This window comes from Pimephales promelas, chromosome 4, assembly GCF_988280905.1.
Source record: "Pimephales promelas chromosome 4, fPimPro1.hap1.1, whole genome shotgun sequence".
Lineage (NCBI taxonomy): Eukaryota > Metazoa > Chordata > Actinopteri > Cypriniformes > Leuciscidae > Pimephales > Pimephales promelas.
In genome coordinates, this window is record NC_142772.1 from 46760663 (window position 1) to 46784058 (window position 23396).

General features: G+C 35.5%; 1 protein-coding gene across 1 annotated transcript; it reads right to left on the reverse strand.

Moving 5' to 3' along the window:
* Positions 1-314: 314 nt before the first annotated feature.
* Positions 315-22995, reverse strand: stpg2 (sperm-tail PG-rich repeat containing 2). Its single transcript, XM_039687781.2, has 14 exons — positions 22771-22995; positions 21728-21837; positions 21502-21651; positions 20373-20537; positions 18195-18310; positions 16938-17049; positions 16194-16295; positions 15204-15363; positions 13099-13262; positions 9834-9926; positions 5256-5424; positions 4057-4172; positions 1554-1700; positions 315-464 (listed from the first exon to the last, which is right to left on the reverse strand). Exons 1-13 carry the CDS (start codon positions 22874-22876, stop codon positions 1566-1568), a joined length of 1698 nt encoding a protein of 565 aa, XP_039543715.2. The 5' UTR covers positions 22877-22995; the 3' UTR covers positions 315-464; positions 1554-1565.
* Between the last annotated feature and the right edge of the window lie 401 nt (positions 22996-23396).

A 23396-nucleotide genomic window follows, 5' to 3' on the forward strand; every position in this document is an offset into this window, starting at 1 on the left:
GAGCTGCCACAGTGATTTATCTGATTCAATTAGCTTGCAAATGTAAAACAAGTCAGTTCAATAAAGAGCTAAAACCTCTCTTTCTTCCGTTCGCTCTCCTCTTCGACGTCTCTCGCTCGACCTCCCTCTCTTTGCTGAATAATGAGAGTGTGTAAATGCTTAATTAGATTAAAAGGGTGTGTATAACGATATCAAGATGTTGTGTGTGTGAGTGTGTGTACGATCTCTCTACAAATCTCTCTACATTAGCGTTGTGTTATTGTGGGCAGGGCTGAGAATTTATGATGCACAAAAACCCTGAAACATCAAACCCATTAAAGAATCCTGATTTATTCTCTGTGAGCAATGAGGAAATATATCACCCATAAAGAGGCGTGTGTGTGTGTGTGTGTGTGTCAGGAACTCCTGGGAAGCATGTGTTTAATAGGAGAGGCTTAGCCAAGGTCTTTTTGAAAGTGTGTGACCTGAAAAACAAGTTACAATACAGAAGGAAAGCGTAAGTTATGATGCAGAAGAAAAAATATTAAAATTGCATGCAAGGAAGACTGACCCAATTTTCCGTTAAAATTAATATTACCTTGTACTTTTAATTTATTTTACTATGCCGCAAAATTGTACAATGAGATTGTATAAACAATTTGCCAATTGTACAGTTTTGCTATTGCAAAAAGCATATTAAAAACAGACGATAGATTTAGAAAGATATTTATATAATACGGTTTTCAAATAAATTGTTCTAATTAAGAGACTATCGGATTCTAAATGGCAAATATTACTTTCATTTTTATTCAGATCTTAAATAGTTCACTGTAATCAGTTATTTTTTGTTAATTATATTATTGTATTTTGTGCTAAAATGTAATAACTTCATTATGTAGAACTTAATTTGAAACACTTTTCACTCAGAAATTATTAATAAAGTAATTGCAAAGAAATGGAAAGTAACTCATTAAATTAAATGTGACATATAGAAAGACTGAAATAGTATTTTCTTGTAAAACACACTCCAATAATCTTTGTTTTATGTACAAATTCGAAAAATATTTGTTTTAGTGTCACAAATCAGATATATCTATCCATAAACAAGTAATACGTAATTTATGTAATTCATCAAATTCAGGTGAATTGAAATTTTCAGGTAAGCTAATGTTTTTGCTTTATGAAATGCAAATGTGTCAAACCAAAAAAGCACGCTAACTTAAAAGCCAGATCTCCTGTTATCCGTCATGCAGTGAGCAGACTCACATGCCATTAATGAATGAATCATCTAATTAGCGTGTAAATCAGAAAATACACTGAATGTTTTATTTGAGCATCTTTGGTTTTAAGAGATCAGCCATTCAGAAGGAATATAATATCAGAGCTCACGCTGCTCCTTTGGCGTATCTGTGTGTGTGTGTGTTACAGAGCGGTTCGTTTTAATAAGACGGACAGGAGAGAGTCGTCTTTTCTCTTTAGCGAGTAGAGTAGACCTCTGAAAACCTCAAGAAAGGCTTTATTACGAAACTAAACCTCCATAATAAGTGTCAAATATAGCGTGAGGGGTCACTGACCTTTGACCTGAGTTAGGCACTGCTGTGGGCAGGGGGTTTTCTCAAAGACTTGCGTGAAGATAAAGATCTTGTGCTGGACACCAAAGGATCATGGAGCGTCACATTGAAGGTGCCTTTCAGAACGGTGTCCATGATGACTGGACTCAACTACAACACACACACACACACACAATAGTGAATTGGTGTACTTGTATTATGTATTTAAAAAACAAAATACTATATTATACAGTATATATACCAAGCAGCAACCTCCCTGTCTCTCTCTTGAAACTAACACGGAAGTGAATTAAACTGCAATTCATCGACTGACCACTAGAGGCAGGCTCCAGAAGAGAGTCAAATCTTTGGCTGCGTCCGAAATCGCGTACGATGTGAGTAGGTACTATATTTAAATAAGAACGTACTTCGCGACCGTTAAAAAGTACGTTCTATATAGTATGAATACGGGTAGTATGAATGAGTCCGGTGTGGTGAAGAGATGAGTCCCCCTGAAGAGATGGGTCCCACCTTAGGACCCAAGCGATTCGATTGGTTCAAAGCTAGTTTTATGGGTAATCGCTTTAGTGCCTGGTTACAAATTAGAGAAAATCACTTTATTATAAGAGACGTTTGAAGTACGTTATAACGAGTCATTAATGCATTTTAACTTATATGTTTCATATACTAGTATATAACCGAAGCTGTAGATTGTAAATTTAAACATTTCTCGTTCTTAGTGTTTTTAGTCAGCTTACATAGTAGATAAAAGATAGATAGTAAATAAACCACATATTTGAGCTACATTCTCGACTTAAAAACTCTTAAAATTACATTTCAAGACACAATAACAGTAATATTTTTACATTTCGCGGACTTTCTCCTCTGCTGTTGACGCAACCTACTATGAAAAGCGCTAAACAAAATAAACGTATTACTTGAGAAGCGCTAAACAAATAAACATATTACTTGATGGCAACAAATTGTTTTTATCAAGTTATAGCGAGAACATATTTAAATCAGGCATACTACTAGTATACTATGGGGTCCTAAGGTGGGAGTGGGACTCATCTCTAACACCACACCCGACGTACCACATGCACCATGTTGTTGTCGCGTGACATACGCGGTCACAACAGTGCGAAGATTTAAAGAGCCCATTACAGTGACTCCACCAACGTCGCTCAGTTTTTAGTTCTGCTATCTGTTTTCATTTGCGTTTTTACGTCGTCCGAGCCGACAATCAAGAGGAGGCGTCGGTCAGCTGCTCGCAGATCACACATTTTGCGGAATTTCTCAAATAACATTTATTTACCTAATACAATTTACCTCATAAAACACACACACAACCCCTATGAACAATGACAGATGGCAAGGAAAAAGCCATTTATTTGCTTGTGATATTACCATTGATAAATAAACATGAATGAATCAATAGACCCCTTTTGCGCCGACATCACACAGTTACGTCACGGCGCTAGCTGGAGGCAAAACAAAGTGAAAACTGGGGGCGGCCAATACAAACCAGCACAGATTCGGCTACATAATAAGGAGCTTAAATAATTGTTACTATTATTAAATGTCATCTTGTTGTGTTGTTTGGTGCAAGAATTGATGAAAAATGAAAAACTTTTATTTCTAGAAAATATTCACATCATTAAAATCGCACTGTAATGTCACTCTTTACATTGTCGTGGTCTCGGCGCTGGCTCGGCAGAACTGCGGATCGTACACACAATTCTTGTACAGGACCATATAGGCATCTAAAGATTTATATGCCCTCAGTTTCTATTTACGATCGGTTTCTCTATAAGGTAGGTGTAGAAGTCAGGCCACTCAACCGAGGTAACGTACGTTAATCCTGTCAGATCATCCATCATTGAGTGAGCGTGTAGGCGGCTACGGGTCGGCCAATCTGGTTCCGTCCGTTAAAAATAACTTGGAAATAACAATCGCGGTCCTGGACACTGAGTGACCTTACACATTAAGATAATATCGGATTTTCTCCAGTCATTGTTAAAAAACAAGCTAACAATCCTTGCAAACTAGCGTTAGTGAAGCGGCCAGAGGGATCTTTCTGCCTCCACCTAAGCTCCGCCCACATAAAAACGTCACCGTGTTTACCAACTGTAAAGGGGTCTATAGAGATATGCATGTGTGTCTGTGTTTATCTCCTAACGTTACAGCCACGTCTCCGGTTTCCACCATTTTCAAATATAACGACAACTCCTCTCCCGTGGCATCGTGGGATAGTAAAGTGTCCATCGTATGCGCACTTCAGAATCTCGCCGGAAGTAGTAGGTCATCCGGGTACTTTTCGCCCACTGTTTTTCTAATTCTATGATTTCGGACATACTACTCCGCTCGGTTTGAACTCAAGATGATCGTCTTGACCATGTTGGGGTTGCTGCCATGTGATTGGCTGGGTTAGATATTTGTGCTGGGTTATAAATATATTCAGGTTATATATATATACTGTCTGTGTGTATATATAAACACACACATGCATATAGACACAGGTACATACCTCATATGCTGTGGGTCCAGGTGTCATGTCTTTAGGGCTTTTAAAGCGATCTTCTTTTGAGACCATCAGCGCAAGTTGAGGGTCAGACTTAACATCTGGACTGTAATGAGCAGGACCTACAAAAATAACAAGTAGTTTAGCTGGAATACTTGAACATAACTCCCTAAAAACACTGTTTACATGGAGCAAATTCCACCATTATGTTGATAAAGCAAGTTCCTAGGCCTACACTATTAGTCCCCAAATTAAGGATGCTTTAAACTACTTTTAAATAAATGCAACAACAAAACACAAGCTCTGCATTTCTGCTTTTAAACAAATTTCTAAAAAAGTACAACCTGCCTCTAAAAAGTCTGCAACTTTCATATTAGAATACGTTACACTTTTGACACATTTGTATACTATTTGTTTTGTTACTGCGATGAGACGACTCAACACCTGTGAAGAGACGACTCAACGCCGGCGATATGTTATACCCTTAATATTACATGATTAACTAAATGTATTTTTCCATGTACTTTTCTGTAATGCACTTTCTATAAAGCTGCTTTGAAACAATATGTATTGTGAAAAGCGCTATACAAATAAACTTGAATTGAATTGTTCTGATTTTATTTATAAATAAAATCAGAACAATTCAATTCAAGTTTATTTGAATATATATATATATATATATATACAAATAAACCTGAATATACAAGTATACACAGTATATATATATATATATATATATATATTCAAAATTGAATATATAAAAAATTTAATTCAAATAAATTCAAATTGAATATATATATATATATATATATATATATATATATAGTAATTAATACAAAGCATTAGGCCTACTAATATTTAACTTTATTGTTGTCACTTTATTATAATTTTGTACAATGAAAATTTGCAAAAGCTTTTGCACATTTCAAAAAGTAGTTTTGTTATGCCAATAAAGCTCATTAGAACTGAAACTGAAAGACAGAACTAGATCGACAGAGTTTAATAATGTAATACTTCATATCCATTAATAATTAAGAGACTTCTTAATTACTAATGTCTCTCCTACTCTTGAATGTTTAGCCACATAGCATAGCACTTCCCATATAAACTGCCTTGTTTATTTGTACAAACTGAAGGAGCAATGGACAGATAATCGACAGCAGGCCTCAAATGCTGTTCACAGAGATCAAGTAAGCGTTAGTCACCTGGTGTATCAGGGTCGTATTGTAGGAAGGCAGGGTCTCTGGGGGCGGCAGACAGGAAACAGCTCTGTCGCTTGCGTGCTTTCTCACTCCGTGGCTTGCTGTAGTGATGGAGACCGTGGGTCTTCTCGAAAGATTCGCTCACGTTATATGAGCCTGGCGGAGGAGTCTCCTGTCAAGAGCAATCTAATATCTAACCACAGCATTATAAACATCATCTGCAAAATGGATTTACAGCAGGTACAAATGAGCCAGGGGGTCGGATATGTGTGTGTGTGTGTGTGTGTGTGTGAGCTGTAGGAGCATTATTGCAAAGTACTGCGGGTTTTTACAAAATGAATTATAAAATCATTTTAGTTGTGTTGCATGCTACAGATGCTGTACATAGCAATAAAGCTATATTGAATCATTCTAATTATTTAGACATATTGTATAACACTTGCATATTGTAATACTAACCAGCTACACTGTAAAAAATAGTTTCAAGATTTGTTATCACAACATATTTTCTTTTGTCAAATCAACTTTATAATAATTTATTTAGTTGAGATAACTTATTATTTTGAGTTTCTGATGGTTAAATTAATCTACTTCATTGTATTAACTCACTTTTTCCAGTTAAATCAACTTAAAATTTTAAGGCAACCCAGGTTACTTACATTAAGTTAAACCAACAATATTTTTTTACAGTGTAGTAATCACAACATTTTTTCTTTTGTCAAATCAACTTAAATAATTTATTTAGTTCAGATAACATATAATTTTGAGTTTCTGATGGTTAAATTAATCTCCTTCATTGTATTAACTCACTTTTTCCAGGCAATTTTAAAATTTTAAGGCAACCAGGTTACTTACTTTTTTAAGTTAAACCATCAATATTTTTTTACAGTAATTGTACATCTGTAAACTGGACAGATGCAGAGAGAGAAAAAGAGTTAGAGTGAGATACATCTAGATGATAAATCCCACCAAATCTGTCAGGAACAAACTATTTTTGTGAAGATGATGTTTTGTATTGTCACATTATTGTCGAGACAATTAAACACAAAATTTAAAATTTTCCATTCATCCCTAGTGAAAAAAACCTATAAAAAAATGTATTTAAACTACATTTATTTCATACAAAGTATACTACAAATCCTGTAACATATTGATTGAGACTTACTGATATAAATATTATATTTAAACTTTATTTGGAGTACTTTATTGCATAATACACTTTTCTTAATATTAATTTGTTTTAATAGGATTGTTTTAATACATTTCAGGATAGTATAATCAGATAATACCAGTCTTTAAATGCAAGATATTTAAAGTTACATTTTAGCACAATCAGATGTACTTAAGTATATCTTTAATAGCACTATTTCTGGATAACTAAAGTACATTAAGTACAAATTAGTTAAGTATATCAATTTAGTAAACTAAAAGTACAATTTCAGGGGTTTTATATTAAGTACTTAAATAAATGTATTAGTAGTGTACCTACCATAAAATAGATGTATTTAAAATATATTTTGGTACATTTATTTTTCACTAGGACTGTCATGCAGAAAAAAAGATACATTATTTACATTCTACATTTGAATTCAATACAGTGAAAAAACAAAGTCTATTACCCTTTTGCTTTCATTTAGCTCATTCCTTCAACTATTATAACGCAAATTGTTATAAATAAAACGAAACCACAGTTAAACAAAAAAATAAAACAGATGCATCATGGTAATTTAGTGAAAATGTCATGAAAATAATGCCTTAATGCAAAAAATCATAATGGTGCTAAAATTAAGCCTCATTTTATCATTCATTTCATAAAGGGCCCTATTTTAACAATTTAAAAGTGTGGTCTAAAGCGCACTTAGAGCGTGTCCGGATCCACTTTAGCTAGTTTAACGTCAGGACAAATGGTCGGCGCACCCGGAGCACGGTCTAAAAGGGTTGTCTCTATTCTCTAAAGTAATGGTGTGTTTTTGGCCTACCCACCATCTCCCATTCAAAAGCCAGTTGGACTCATGCTATGGCGAATTCGCTATTTACATGACGGGATTTGCAAACGGAAAGATTGAACATTTCTCCAGAGTTGCATCAAAATAGCAACACGTCAACAATGCGCCAGAACACACCTCGTTTTCAGACTAGCAGCCCATGGACGGACAAATGTGTGCAAATGCATTTGCTATTTAAACAACGTGGCGCAGACATGAAAATGATAACTGCGTCGGGCTGAAACTAGCAAAACACACTTGCGTCGCGTTTGGTGCTGCATTGCACCGGGTGTATGATAAGGCCCAAAATGTTTTCTTTCTTTCTTTTGATTTTGGGTTGAAACGTGATTTGGTGAGACTCCTGCAGACGGCTGTGTGTATTGTGAGGAGAAGTGTGTCTAATGAAGGAGCAGGGCAGACATGCTGAGCTCGTCATAATATATTTGCAGCATCTGCATCAGAGCGTCTGACTCAAACACTCTCTAAACATACGGACACTTTTGCAGTCTCATATCTTGCGAAGTATAATTACTGATTTTAGATATGAACAGGATTTAATCGAAACTCTCCATGGAGCGAAACTAATATCAGGGCTTTCCCATTGAATTCAAGCTTATACAGTACACACACACACACAAAAATCTAAACTTCCAGAACAGGCTGTGTTTGACTCTGAATAATAAGCTGACACATCAATCCCTGTCATTACACATCGTGGAGCTGAAAACACCCTGAGACTTTGCTCTTTCACAGCTCAAAACAAGCTTCATTTAAACCTAGTGTAGGTAATTTAAGAGAGGCTAGCAATAGCAAGCTAGTTTTGAAAGCATGAGATCCCACCCTCCCTTCAGAGCGTCTCCAAAACACATGAACGCACGCAAACAGCAGAGTCTGCAAAGCGTAACGAGAGATGGGGGTGAATTACCTCATGCCTCAAAGCTCCCTCAGGTGCTCTTCGGTCATTTCTGACTGAAAAATTTTCTGTTTTGAATCTCTAAAAATCACAGCTTCATCGGAATGTTACGAAACTTGGTGACTTTTATGGCATTATGTATGTGAATACAAAAAAAAAAAATTGAGGTCATGATCCAAGCATGCTAAGTGGTCGTAAAAAAAATAGTCACACTTGTGGTCTTTGGTCAAAAATGACCGACCCATAGGAAATGAATGGGAAATTGACAAAAAAAAAAAAAATTCTCTGAATTTTTGTAAGTGCAATCTACAAATCGGCCACAATTCTAAAAAAAAGTACACCGCAAGAAAGGGGTGACTGTCTACAACATCTAGAGTGCAAAACAGACAAACCCACACACGCACAAACACATACAAACACACTTTTATACACATACACACCAATAAATTTTGATTTCAAAAAATATGTTTTGAATTTTTAAAAATCACAGCTTCATCGGAATGTTACTAAACTTGGTGACTTTTATGGCATTATGTATGTGAACACACAAAAAAATTGAGGTCATGATCTGAGAATGCTGAGTGGTCTTAAAAAAAATAGTCACACTTGTGGTCTTTGGTCAAAAATAACCCCCATAGAAAATTAATGGGAAATTGACAAAAACTCAAAAATTCACAATTTTTTCTTTATTTATTTATTTTTTTACATTTTTTTTTATAAAAAAATCGTTTTTGAGATTGTTTCAACTATATATTCAAATCCACCAACAAAAAAAATGTGTTCATAAACATCTGCGGAATACACATGCTTCTCCATAGAGAGCTGTACATGCCATCTAGTGGTTACACCATGATTCTACGCTTTTTCTCTATACTGTAACCAGATGGTGCTAATTTTCTTCAAATTTTTTTTTTTCTGAAGGCCTAGACTCTATATTAAACTAAAATACTGCATTAATAATTTTTTGAAAAAAATAATATATATATAGAAAAAATATATATATATTTTCCATGGCAAAAATAGACCATAAATATTGCATAAATATTAATAAATTCAATCAAATTGTCTCAAAATACTAAATTACAAAGAATAAATATTATAGAACAAAAATAAATTGCATTGGTTTTACTGCGATGGAGGAAATTTAATTAGGTGTCCGGTCACTTTTAACCGGGAAAAAAAAAAAAAAAAAAAAAACTTTTAACCGGGAAGATAACAAGTGTGACTCCGAAACGAAGAGCACCTGAGGGTTAATTAAAGACCAAACGTTTGTTTCGGTCATGCTCATTTTCCAATCTAGCTAGTTTTCAGTCAGCAGGTGAAACGGTGAGGTTGAGTGATGTCATTCTATGGAGGCGTGTTAAGAGCGGGTTTTAGGGGCTAAATTTTGGACTCAGTGCTTGAGGTCTGAGAGCTATTGTCTGGCACTCTGTTAGCCCTGGCTCGCCAGACAGTGGGAAAGCGGCTAATAAGATCTCTTCTTTGTTAGGAGAGATTCATGTGAAAATTACTGGGGTTTTATTCTTAGGAGAAACATCTGAGAAGCATAAGACTTGGTGAAAGTCCTATTAAAATAGTTGTAAAATCCAGGAAAAACACTTCAGATATTAAAGATATCTCACTTGGGATTTTTCTTCCCAGTGGCAGTCTAAAGATTAAAATTGAGTGTTGTGTTTGTCTTACTTTGGCGAACAGTGAACCCACAAGTCTTTCAGTGGCAGATTTAAAAGCAGCTGTACTCTGTTTCTTATATAATGCTTCATTTGTCTTCTCCACCTGCAGCAAACACAATAGAAAGACAATTTCTTGCAGTCAAAAATTAATGTAATATTGTAATGACATATTCATATTAATGAAATTCAAATAAAATTTGAGCCTGTTTTTCTTATAATTAGACTATAGTACACAAGAACACATTAGGATTTCATATGTTTATAATTCCTGCATGAAAGCTGCAGATCACAATCAACTTATATTGTATGAAAAAAAAAAAAAAAACAGGTTCGAAATTCTCCAAAAATCCACAGAAGAAAATGAATTAAATTAGTTTAAAACAGCAAGAAGTTGAATAAATGCTGACAGATCTTTCGCTTTTGAGTGAACTATTTCTTTTAATTATGTGCTGGTGTATTTTAGCAGCTCTGAGGTGCCTGTGTGATCTCTGTTGACAGAATAAAAATTCCTCTCTGGTTCGGCTTATAATGAAAAATCATAATCTCCACTATCGTGACGCTAGAGACCAGATACACCAGGTCCTCAACTCAGACTGCAGGTTACGTTCAGAATGAAATACTACCTTTTTACACAATACATTACGCACTGTAGGCATTCTATTTTTTAATAAAATGTCATTAATTGAAACAAAACCGAAGTGGTTATTTGTAAAAATGCCTTTTGACGTCGTAGCCCTCAAACCATATTTATTCACTTTATAGCCCTTAATCCTTTAATTGTGGACAAATGTGCGCACAGAGGACTCAGGTGTGATCCTAATTTTTATTTATTATAAATGTTAAATCACTGTCTTCGATAAAGTTTTGTCTATCCATTTATGGTGTGTTTTTTTTAAATTTTGGGGGTATTTTTTTATTTATTTACTTCAAAAAGTACCATATTTTCTATGCAAATTATGCTTATTTTTATGTTTATTTTTAAAATTATTAACTACATTAAAATATAATTTCAATAAGTTCTTAGAGCTAAAACCTTAAGATGAAGTGACTTTGCGGTCACCTGGTGTCTTATTTTGGCTTATTTTAGAAAGCCCTAAATTACAGTTTTTCCCATTCATTTATATGGGTGCCCATTTTAGACCCAAATACAACATTAAGGAGTTTTTTTTTTCACTTACTTAACATTGTAGAAATAATTTGTGTGTGTTCAGGAGGCAAATTTAGGAAAAGTAGCCAAGTCTTGTACCGCTCAGATCAAGGGAAGTATTTTTTAAAAATAAATCAAAACTATTTTGCCCACATTTGTCCACAATACGGTTTTAGGGATATCCAATGAATCAAGGAGGAGATTTGTGGTTGCTATTACATTTATCAATTGTAATCAAGTGCATTGCATTGTGGGATAAAGTATCTCCCAAAGTGTGCCTATTGCACATTTTAGCGTCTGTGTGTGCATACTGTACTTAATGTACATTACTGTACAAGATTATTTTTAAAGAAATTAATACTTTTATTATGCATGGATGCATCAAATTGAACAAAAGTGACAGAAAATACATTTAATTATAATCTTAAAAAAAATCTTTTGAACCTTTTTATTCATCAAAGAAAATGTGTCATGGTTTCCGCAAAAATATGAAGCAGCACAACTATAATAATCAGAAATGTTTCTTGAGCAGCAAATCAACATATTAGAATGATTTCTGAAGGATCATGTGACACTGAAGACTGGAGTAATGATGCTGAAAATTAAGCTTTGATCACAGGAATAAATTACCATTCATTTAAAACTATCCACAAGTTTCCTACGCCCCATGATGCCTTGCGTCAAAAGTGGGCGCGACTTCCGGTTGGAAGTAAACAAAGCGCGATTTGACATGCTTGACACTTTGTTCATTCAACAGTTGACAGTCATTCAAGTTATAGCGATCCAAACTAGCTAATGATGTGGGAACACAATCTCAACGAAATTAAAAAGGGTGAAATAACAGTACCTTTACCCTCCACAGTAGTTGATTGGGAGTATTATAATAACATTATTAATAATCAATACTCATCAAGGCATGGTGACAGACAGTTGTGCGAGCTGACAAACAATTAAAATAAAAAAATACACACTTAGTCATTGTGCTTTGGAGTTTATTCAAAATTATAAATGAATGTGCTACTTGAATACATTAACTGGCACATTTGGTATTCTGTCAACACAGGCTTTGATCCTGAGTTTAGGTGTAACATCAGTAGCGAACAGCCAAACACATGCTGATAGAGTTTATAGAATATTAAGAATTTAAACAAATGTACACAGGAAGATTCGTCGTCTTTTGGGAGGTGATGGAAACTACAGTCGTTGGCAGGATCAGAGACGGGCTCTGGCAGGATCACTCTGATTTCTTTTTCAGCTTATGTTCAAAACAATCATGTTTAAGCCACTGAATTAGTTTAGTCCGGTTATACATACAACCGCGAACAGCACATGATGTCCCTGAGCTCCGTAACGACATCTCTCGTAAAGATTTGCGTCTTTAAATAGTAAAATAATTCTCCGAAAAACAGCTAGCCTCTTCGCTAACTAACACACAAAATACCATTGGAATGCTACTTCCGCCGCCTCGCCGGAAGTTTCACCCACTTTATTTTTTACAGGAGCGCCCCTCGGAAACTTGTGGATATTCAAGGAGAAAATAGTTCTTTTAAACTGTAATAATGCAATTATATCCAAGTTTCCTGTGAAATACTTCACAGGGAGGGAGGGATTTGCCGGCCACAATACATAATGTTAAATTTGAATCTTACAAATATGTACCATGATAACCACAGTATAAGTGCATCCATTTTATTATCCACCAGGGAAAAGTCTCATCCCTTAGAAAAGTAAAAGCACACTTCTAAAAAAGCCAACAAGCAAATCAAGGTTGCATTCACGTCCGTGGCATGAATGATTGATTCTTCATTCAAATCCCTCACCCTGAGAATACGCAACAGTAATTAACAGTGATGTTTGCTATGGAATACAGAAACTGCGGTATTTTGGCAGAAACTACGGTTTTCACGGTACAATTTGAAAGGATAGGCTCTAGGTAAACTCCAGGCAAAACTGACATTTAGTGAATGCTGAGAAATATTTAGTTCAAGGGGATTTATGAAAGATTTATTCGATTCGTTGGGTGAAGCCCCCTGAAAAGTCTGAATAAGCTCCCAAGGGCTCTGGCGGATTAGTCTACAATAGACAATAGACAATGAGAGCACACTTTCTGGCCTGAAGAACGGCTCACCTTGTACTGAGCCGGCCCCGGGGTGCTCATTTCCTCTTTGCTGGGGAGAAAAGGGCGGCGTGGTGCAACAGAGCCAAAGGCGCCCTTCCTTCTGCTCCTCAGACAGGCTTTCTTCAAACTCTCCTGAGCCAGGCCATAATCAAACACGTTATAGGCACCGGGACCTAGAAAAGCACACAGCACATCCTGATTTTACCGAGTGAGACGAACATAAATTGTTGATCCTGGTCTGAAAATTTAGTCCTAACCCTAAACGGGTGAATAACACTGGCGTAGAAGCACCTAATCCTGGCTGTGAGCCTAAACTTGACATAAACTAAACTTGTCCCTCAATTCTGATTGGTTGATTGGAATGTTGCTCAAGGATCAGCAAAGATGTCGATCCAGGAACATCCGCAAATACATGCATGAGTAAGACATTTAGTTACTATTGGACTATTGGGGTTGGTAAGATTTTTTTGACTGTTTTTGAAGTCTCTTCTGCTCAGCATGGCTGCATCTACTTGATTAAAAATACAGTAAAAACTGTAATATTGTGAAATATTATTATAATTTAAAATAACTGTTTTCTATTTGAATATATTGTAAAATGTAATTTATACCTGTGATCATCATTACTGCCTCCTTATTGTCTTACTTGTTTCCCGCCACTTCTTTGTCTCCTAGGTTACTCATTGCATTCTAGTTTGTTTCTATGGTTACTCATACTGTAAATTCCCTAATTTGTATCACCTGTGTTAATCCAATCATCTTTGTTTTATATATATATATATATATATATATATAGTATATCTACTCAAGGGACAAATCTATAGAAATAAAACTTTTAGAGTATTCAATGTTCTGCTTGAATTAACAAGTTAATTCAGAAAAAACAGAGCAAAAACTTTTTTTCTCACAAAAAATTAACTCATTATTTCAGAAAAACAGAGAAAAAAAATATTTTCTCATGAAAAATTAACTCATTAATTCAGAAAAACAGAGAAAAACTTTTTTTCTCATGAAAAATTAACTCGTTAATTCAGAAAAACAGAGCAAAAAAAATTCTCATGAAAAATTAACTCGTTAATTCAGAAAAACAGAGCAAAAAAAAAATTTCTCATGAAAAATTAACTCATTAATTCAGAAAAACAGAGCAATTTTTTTTCTCATGAAAAATTAACTCATTAATTCAGAAAAACAGAGTAGATTTTTTTTCTTCAAGTGAATGCAATACACCTCCGTAGATTTCTACTTCATAAATTGTGTGAAATTTGTGGAAATAATGGTTCATATCAACTCAAAACACATATGGAAATGGAGGCGCCCTTATATGGGCAGTAATGGAGTCTGGTTGTGCCCTAGTGGAAGCGTTCGGTACTGCGCCCAAACAAAATCTCACTGAAAGCTCATTTTTTGAGATATCAACCTAAAATTTGAAACACAACTTGTTCAGATTTTTGGCTTTCGATTTTTCTGCAGTTTTAGATTAGCCCAGGTTTTGAAAATATATATTTTATATAAAATATGCATAATTCATTTTTTTACATTGTACATTTCTATAAACTCAAACTTCTATAACTTTTTTTCATTTTCACTTTCCTAATTTATTTCACTTCGAGAAAAATCTGCCAAATGTCTTCTTTAAAACAAGACCAATCATATGTCTATATTCCAAAGCATTCTTGAATTACAACCATTTAAGTTTGAAATGAGCATTTCCATGTCTATTCAAAAAAGGGGGGTGACAGTTAAGAGGTTAAAAAATTGTACACTATCCAGGCACCTTTGGCATTCAATTTTCGACGTACTATGATTTGGCATCTTGCATGCACACAGTATATGCAGACAATATGCAAGATTAGACAGAATCCCTCTTGAGTGACTTTAATAAAATCTGATTGGTTGTTTTAAGAGTGGTTTGGAATCTGATTGGCTGCTGTTGTAAAGCATTGGTCTATCAGTATGAAATCTACTAGTGCTAACTTTGCCAACCTCATGATTTTCCCTGTAGCAAGCACAGTCCAAATCTGACCTCCGACTGAACCCCACAGATACAAGACATTTTGCATTCAGAATGTGGCCCAGATTCACATTCAAACAGAACAAAACACACCGGCACAAACCTGGCGTAGCTTTCGATCTGTTTTCTGGCAGGAAGCGTGCAGCTGTCAGTCCAAAAGGATTCTTCTTCACCCTTCTGTCTTTCTTCAGGATCTCCAGAGCACAGCGCGGGTCTTCGTACGCTCCTACAGGGGGCGTTTCATCCTTGACCGGACTGAACCGCTGCGAGAACCGGCACAGTACTGAGATCAGATGAAAATCGACACGAGGCGGCATTCACAAACCATTTGAGTGCTAAAAGATAATGAAGCTCTGATAAATTGTGCACAAGACCAGAAACGTGTATTAGGCAAGTAAATAAGGTCCATTTTGATATCATGTGACTAATCCAGTGCAGCTGTTATTAGAACTTATTACACGGTTCTCTTGATTGGTCAATAACGTAATTTTGAGGTCAGTTATTCCTTGATAATGATCATCGTCAATTGCAACACTGTACAGTGACCGCTCATCCTTCTTTCATGTTTCTCGTACCACACCATGGACATGCTGGTGGCATCTATGCCTCAGTTATCGACTATAAAAGGAGGAGGGCTTCAGTACTAATAGTAGGCCTACGGTAATATTGTTGAACCGTTTGTTTTGTTGCTAGAATGAAATGTAATAGATCATCAGATAATAAAAACAAGTACGGTTTCTTCTCAAATCAATATTTCATGTCCATGTCATTATTTATTTGGTGAAATCTGTGAAATAATAGTGAGCTAATAAACTCAAATCCATATTATTTACTTATGTGGAAAGTAGCCATGTAATAAGCGTTATAATGTACACACAGTCGGATGTTATCACAAAAAAAATATATATATATATAAAAATAAAATAAAAATTTTAATAAATAAAATATATATATTTTTATATATATATATATATATATTTTTTTTTTTTCAGATAGGGTACAAGTCGGGGTCCTGATCCCCCTGTCAGAGTTTATCTTGCAATAACATCAGGCTGGATACTGATGACGGATACCGTGACGGATGTGTTTTTACCTGAGCTTTAGACAGGAAGGCAGGGCTCAACACAGGACCATGTGGTTTACTGGGCGTCTCAAACTGACTCTTTATGTGGTAATGCCCTGGACCTGGGACACCCTATAAATACAAACACACATAAACACACACACACAGATGCACACCAAAAAGAAAAAGAAAGCTTATTTGCAGCATCCATGCAGAAATGCATCTAACCATGAGCTCAAGTCTTGTTGCAATAGTGCCCTCTACAGGCAAGACACAACGTCTACATGTCACATTTACACCCGTTAAAACTGGGGTTTTCAATCTTTTAGATGCCACGGACCCCCAAATACGCCATCCTTGTGTGAGGAACCCCATCCTAAATTTAAAAAAGCATCTATGTTTTAAAAACACACAATTTATACATTATAAAAAATAGTATAAATCTAAAAATTTAATAAATATTATTTATTTATTTATTTTAAATGTATTTTATTAATATATATATATATAATAGAATAATTATAATTAATTTAATCACATTATTTATTTATGTTAAGCCAATGTTTTTATTTACCTATTTATTTAAATTTGATTATTTATTTATTTTATATTTTTTTTACATTAGCTTTAATTTACATATAACTTTAACTTGCAGCTTCAGTGCCGTCAAATGTCTTATAAAAAAAAAAAAAGAAAAGTCCAGTACAAGTGATCCAAAAAAGCTACACGTATAGAACAGGGACTTAAGACAAAATGATAATCTGAGGTTTGAACCTTCTTCTCCTCCTGCAGAGTCACCAGCTCGTGGTATCGAGGGACGACCAGCTCTGAACGGCCTTTCTGCTCTCGCGTGAGATTCACATTCTCATAGTGGACAGTGTGATCACTGGAACACACACAGGGATGCACACAATCATAGAGTGCTGAAGGGATGCTGTATTTCTGTACAAACGAGTTTGGATTTTAGCCTGAAGTCAATGGGTTTTTGGTTAAATGCCTGGAAAAAAGGTCTGTGGTGAACACAAGCTCAAGATTTTTTCACATTTTATTCTATGACCTAAAATACATCAGCAATTGTGTTTTCTTTTAAAAAGATTTGACTTGTCTTGAAAAAGATGGTTGCTAACCAGAGTCTCAATGGTACGGAGCCCCTAAAGGGATGTGGTGGTGGAAAAAAATTTTGGATGGGCGATTTTTTTCCCCCCAAAACTTGGGAGCTCGGACAGACACTTCCTGTTTAATGTCCCGCTGGCAGTGCTTCAGAGCTCCGCACGTTAATGGAGCGTTTTATAGTGTTCGAACTTGGACTCAAATATAAAGAAATGCGGTCAGTGCTTGACTCAAGGAGATCAGTGAAGTTGGCAATATATCCACACAGGCTATTCGAACTTCCCCGATCAATATTCTTGAGCTAAACATTGTTAAAACACAAACGACACCTATTTACGATCACAGTAACATAAGACAACAAACAACAACCCAATTCTCCTCAAAACAAGCTTCTGGTCACAAGTGGACAAGCTCAAAATGTGGCTTTTTACTTCTCACGATTGTACTTAGGCTTCAAAATTCAATAAAAATTGTATTTGTGAAGATTATCATGATGGACAATGACGCATGGTGTACAAATCATTAACTTTTGTTGATCACAGAGCTTATTTTCTGCACTAATCCAAAATCCAGTAAAAAAAAAAATCGAATAGTTTTTTGTCGAGGGAACCAGGGTGATGCTGACTAAACCAGGTTGGCCTACAAAAATATGTCACCACTGCAGCACTGACTTGACTTACTCGTATAATTTGCAGAAAAGTCAGTCATGCTGATTAGATTTTAATAGATCAAGGAAGTGATTTCGAGTTTTGTGTGCAGTATGCATCAGACGGTCAGCGAACAGACTGTGGGTGTGCCGTCTGAGGCCGTGTGAATTTTTTCTGAAGTGTGGCAAACAAGGTCCAGATGCTTCAGAATAAATTTTGAAAAACAAAGCAAACAGTGTTGTGTTGCACCTGAGAGTAAATCAATACAACTCACTCCTGTAGTTCATACTGTCCTGGTCCAGGTACGTCTTCGCCCTTTACCTTCTCTCTCCGGCCTGACATCTTCCCAAACTGCACACCTTTATACTTCTGAAAGGATGACAGCTCCTCCTGCAAAACACATATATATATGTGAACTCTTCATATATATGAAGAGTTCAGATGCAAAAGCCTCTAAGTGCCATTTGAAATTTTCTTCTAGAATGAAGATTTTTATCAAGCTTGTATATTTAAGTTCAGTAATTTCACTTAAATGGCAATTAATACGTAATCTTCATTGTCCTTTAAGTGAAATTACTGAACTTAAATAAACAAGCTTGATAAAAATGATCATTTTAGGAGAAAATTTCAAATGGCACTTAGAGGCTTTTGCATCTGAACTCTTCATATATATATATATATATATATATATATGAGGTCAAATATTAGTTTACAATATCAGCATTTTCATTGGACATAATTATACAGATTTATGTTTTGATGGTCAAATGTCATAGAGCATACTTTAAAGTCTATTTATTGAAACTAAGCTGCAAATAACACAAGATCATCCAGAACCATGAAATAATCATGTGTGGGGGTTTAAATATGTATAAAATAACATGTTGGTAAATATATATATATATATATATGAAGAGTTCAGATGCAAAAGCCTCTAAATGCCATTTGAAATTTTCTTCTTTAATGATGATTTTTATCAAACTTGTATATTTTATTTAATTAATTTCACTTAAATAACAATTAATAGGTAATCATCATTGCCATTTAGGTGAAATTACTGAACTTAAATATACAAGCTTGATAAAAATCATCATTAAAGAAGAAAATTTCAAATGGCATTTAGAGGCTTTTGCATCTGAACTCTTCATATATATACACACACTCACCTAAAGGATTATTAGAAACACCATACTAATACTGTGTTTGACCCCATTTGTCATGTTCAAGAAACCAATTTGAAATGATTGGAGCTTAGTGACATGGTGCATTATCCTGCTGGAAGAAGCCATCAGAGGATGGGGACATGGTGGCCATAAAGGGATGGACATGGTCAGAAACAATGCTCAGGTAGGCCGTGGCATTTAAACGATGCCCAATTGGCACTAAAGGGCCTAAAGTGTGCCAAGAAAACCATTACACCACCACCACCAGCCTGCACAGTGGGAACAAGGCATGATGGATCCACATTCTCATTCTGTTTACGCCAAATTCTGAATGTCTCAACAGAAATCGAGACTCATCAGACTTTTTGTCCAATTTTGGTGAGCTCTTGCAAATTGTCGCCTTATTTTCCTATTTGTGGTGGAGATGAGTGGTACCCGGTGGGGTATCCGCTTCAATGAAAACAGCGCATGACTAAAGAACGGTGATTAAACTGACTTGAAGCTACTTGTGCGTTAAACTGTTTTATTGCACACCTTCCAGCCAATCAGAATCGAGTATTCAGACCATTGGATAAATGTATATTTAGAAATGTAATGTAAATCAGCCATAACATTGCCTATTAGTCATAATGAATCATAATATATATCACTATCAGCCAAATTTTCAGGATGCACTGATAATAAAACCTTGATAGAAATGGTTGATGAAACTCATTGTCAAGCGCACCATGGTCTTGAAACAAAGCCGATGCAAGTGAAACAACACAGAATGCTGGAATATGTAGATTATGACCATTTTAATCTACAAAAACAGCTAAAAATGGGTGGAAAATGACTAGCAACCCCTGAGACGAGCGGGAGAAACAGAGATGCACCGTGACGGATGGCCCTGTGCTTTGATACAGGGTTCGTCCCCCTCTGGAGGAAGTTGGCAGCTCAATGGCCAATGAAAGATGATTTGATTAAAGCTGAGTCCAGCATCTGCTGCATTATTGTAAGTGAATATTGAAATATAACGTAAAGAATAATTACCCAGGGTTTTCGGTCCTGACAGTAAAATGGATGAGTGCTGCACTTTGTGACTTTTTAAAATAATGCAGCGATCATTAGTAATGGAAACAGCCTCAGCACTAATGATGCAGAGCGGAGGGGCATTAGACGGTCTTCTGTTAATGGACACATCTGACCTCACACACACACACACACACTCAAACCGCTCCATTAGACCTGTATCTTTTTCATGACTGAGTGCACATCCATTTACACATACTGCTGGTAATCTGTCTGACCGGTAAGGGGTTGTAGAAGGCCGGGCCGAGGGTCTGGTCTCTGGTGGGGGGTTTGTGTCTGTGTAGGACACCTTGAGCATCCTCTTCATATCCCAACGCCTGCGCGGGAGACGGGATGGATGGAGCATCAGGATTCAGCAGCATCTTCATCACTTTATAGACGGTCTGCGGGCAACGTAAAAACATTTACTCAAAAAACAAAAGATAGAGAACTGCAGGGAGAAAGTATGAGAACCCCTTTGGATTTACCTGGATATCTACATTAATCACTGCACTTTGTGATGTAGTTACATTGTAATTACATGTACTTACTTGTAATTATGCATAATTTACTTTTATTACTACATGAAGTAACGTGGAACTACGTCACCTTAAAATAAAGTGTTACCTAATTGCTCATAATCTGATATTTAACTAAATCTTGTGTTTTTTTGTCTAAATATTGTGCGAAATTGGTGTGAAATGGTCACAATTCAAAAAGGTGCAATGATCCTACAAAGAGGCTTTATTTTCTTCATGCAAAATATTATTTATGTTTTATATATATGTAGTCTCCCAAAAGTGTTTAATAACTATTTTTTAATGAACTCTGATGTCCATTCATATCCAACCCGACAAGCAAAGAATGTTCATCTTCCCTATTTTCATACAAATCTTAGTCAATTTTCCTTAAAATATAGAGAACCGTCACTTTGGAATACTATTCCCAGTTATATTAAAACTAGTTTATCATTGTCAGTATTTAAGTCAACATTTAAGTGTTGTTCATGTGTTGTTTTTTAATTGTCTGTGATGATTGTTGATATTTATTATAATAGTTTGGTGTATATGAATTGAAAAATCAAAAGGAGAGGCTTTATTATAAGCCCTTGGGGGTTTCTTGCCTCTCCTGCACAATCCATATGTATTGTTTTTTTAATATCTGTTTTATCTTGTGCTAAATAAATAAATTAAAAAAATATATATGTTTCTTTTGATTTTGGGGTTAAAATATGACCTGGACATTTCGTGTGTGAGATTCACCTTTGTATGAAATCTAAGTAAATTTGTCTTGCCATAATTACAACACTTGATATGATCTTCATAACTCCAGTGTCCATAAGTCCATGTGATAATCCAAACGTCTCACCTTAGGACTCTTCTCTGGATTGGTTGTTCTGTTCTCTGAAGGAGACACATTGTTCGTGACATTGTACGCTCCCGGCCCTGGCACATCTGACCCCACGTCCTCAAACCTCTTGGAACGATTCTGAAGACTGCTTCCTCCCAAAACATGATTCTGCAATATTCCAGTTATTTTGCATGTGTCACTGACATGATTGCACAGTGATATTAAAACCATAACATAAACATACCCTGGTAATGCCACTGTTATACTGTCCTGGTCCAGGAGAGAGGAGAGCACTGCCCGACCCCAGAAACCCGGTCTCTCTAATGGACAGCGAGAGGAAGGGGGCATACGAATCTGTAGAAATATATCAACAAAAACACTTACAAATAATAAGAACAATTCTTATTATATTGGTATTAATACTATACAAATCCAACAGCCTAGATTGATCACAGTCCTAAACTGGGAAAGAAGATAGGTCTGCAAAGAACCAATGAATAATCTTTTATGTAATATCTATACTTCTTAGTTAATTAACCATGGTTTTATTATAGTGTAAATGTAGTAACCATGTTTTATATTATTTTTTTGGTAGTTTGATGACCATTTGTATAAACAGTTTTAATACAAATACCATGGTTAAACTATGGGTTAGTTAAGTAAAAGCATGGTTAATTTGTGGTTAACATGTTTCTTTTTTTATGTGTAGTAAAACCATGGTCAGTTTCAGGGCCACTTGCACAGACAAAGGGATAACGTTAGTTCACCCAAAAATAAAAAAAGTCATAATTTACTCACCTTCAAGATGTTCTAAATCTGTATGAGTTTCTTTCTTCTGTTGAACAGAAAATAAGATATTTTGAAGAATGTTGGTAATCAAACAGTTGATTGGACCCCCTTGACTTCCATAGTATATTTTTCCCTTACTATGGAAGCCAATGGGGTCCACCAACAATGTGGTGACCCCATATTCTTCAAAATATCTTCTTTTGTGTTTAACAGACGAAAAAAAAAAATCATACAGGCCTGGAACAACTTATGACAGAATTGACATTGTATGGGTGAACTAACCCTTAAGAACTAACGTTAGTTTGACCAACTAATGTTAGCAGTTAACCAAAGGGTTAACGTTAATTTCCATCTTACTTTTCCGGATCTACCTTTTCATGTAACTGAAGTTATGACCAAAATTTAAATGACTAACTTCTAAGTAGTTTATGCGAACGGCCAATGGTCTTAAAAGGTTTTTTAAAAAATGACTTTATTTCACGTCAAAATAAAACTTACTGTTTTTGTCGCTGAGAGACCTGCTGATATTATAAGATCCTGGTCCAATTTCAGACGTGGTGCTGCTTAATGTTAAATGTGTGACCCTGGGAGCTCGATCATACATGTTGATCAATTATTTATATTGAACATGAAACGTGTTTAATTAACTAATGTAACACAGTGTGTGAGAGCAGTGAAGCGTCTACCAGTCACTTCACAAACTCTCCAGTCACTGGAGCGCGTTGCCTGGACGCAACAAATACGTTGAAGTTCATGAATATTAATTAGGTAATGAAGACGTCACATGCTTCGCAGATTTCCTTGTCACTCAACCTGTTATGTTACCAAGTTACCAACCTAATGTTCATGAGTTAATCCGTCGACTGGGCACTGCAAACGCAGTCATGGGGGGAAAAGTTAAACAAAACTATTAAATCATAGAGTCTGACTCTAAAGCGATAAAAAACGACATTTGTTCATTTATACAGTATTAATAACTAATGATCGTTGCGACGGAAACTAACTTTAACTGGAAAATAACTTTATTCTAGAGCTGCCAAAAAGCCAAAACAATGTGTTACTTTAATTTGTTTTTACCTATTATCACTGTAACTTAAAGCCGCTTTGGAACAATCTACATATTT

What these genes read in the sequence shown, in the direction of transcription:
- stpg2 (XM_039687781.2), bottom strand. Translation starts at nt 22,876, where the DNA reads ATGTATGATCGAGCTCCCAGGGTCACACATTTAACATTAAGCAGCACC. An exon ending in CTCTGCAGGAGGAGAAGAAG is followed by an intron (nt 16,296 to 16,937) that starts GTTCAAACCTCA and finishes TTGTATTTATAG; the next exon opens with GGTGTCCCAGGTCCAGGGCA. An exon ending in CTGGACCCACAGCATATGAG is followed by an intron (nt 1,701 to 4,056) that starts GTATGTACCTGT and finishes TGTGTGTTGTAG; the next exon opens with TTGAGTCCAGTCATCATGGA.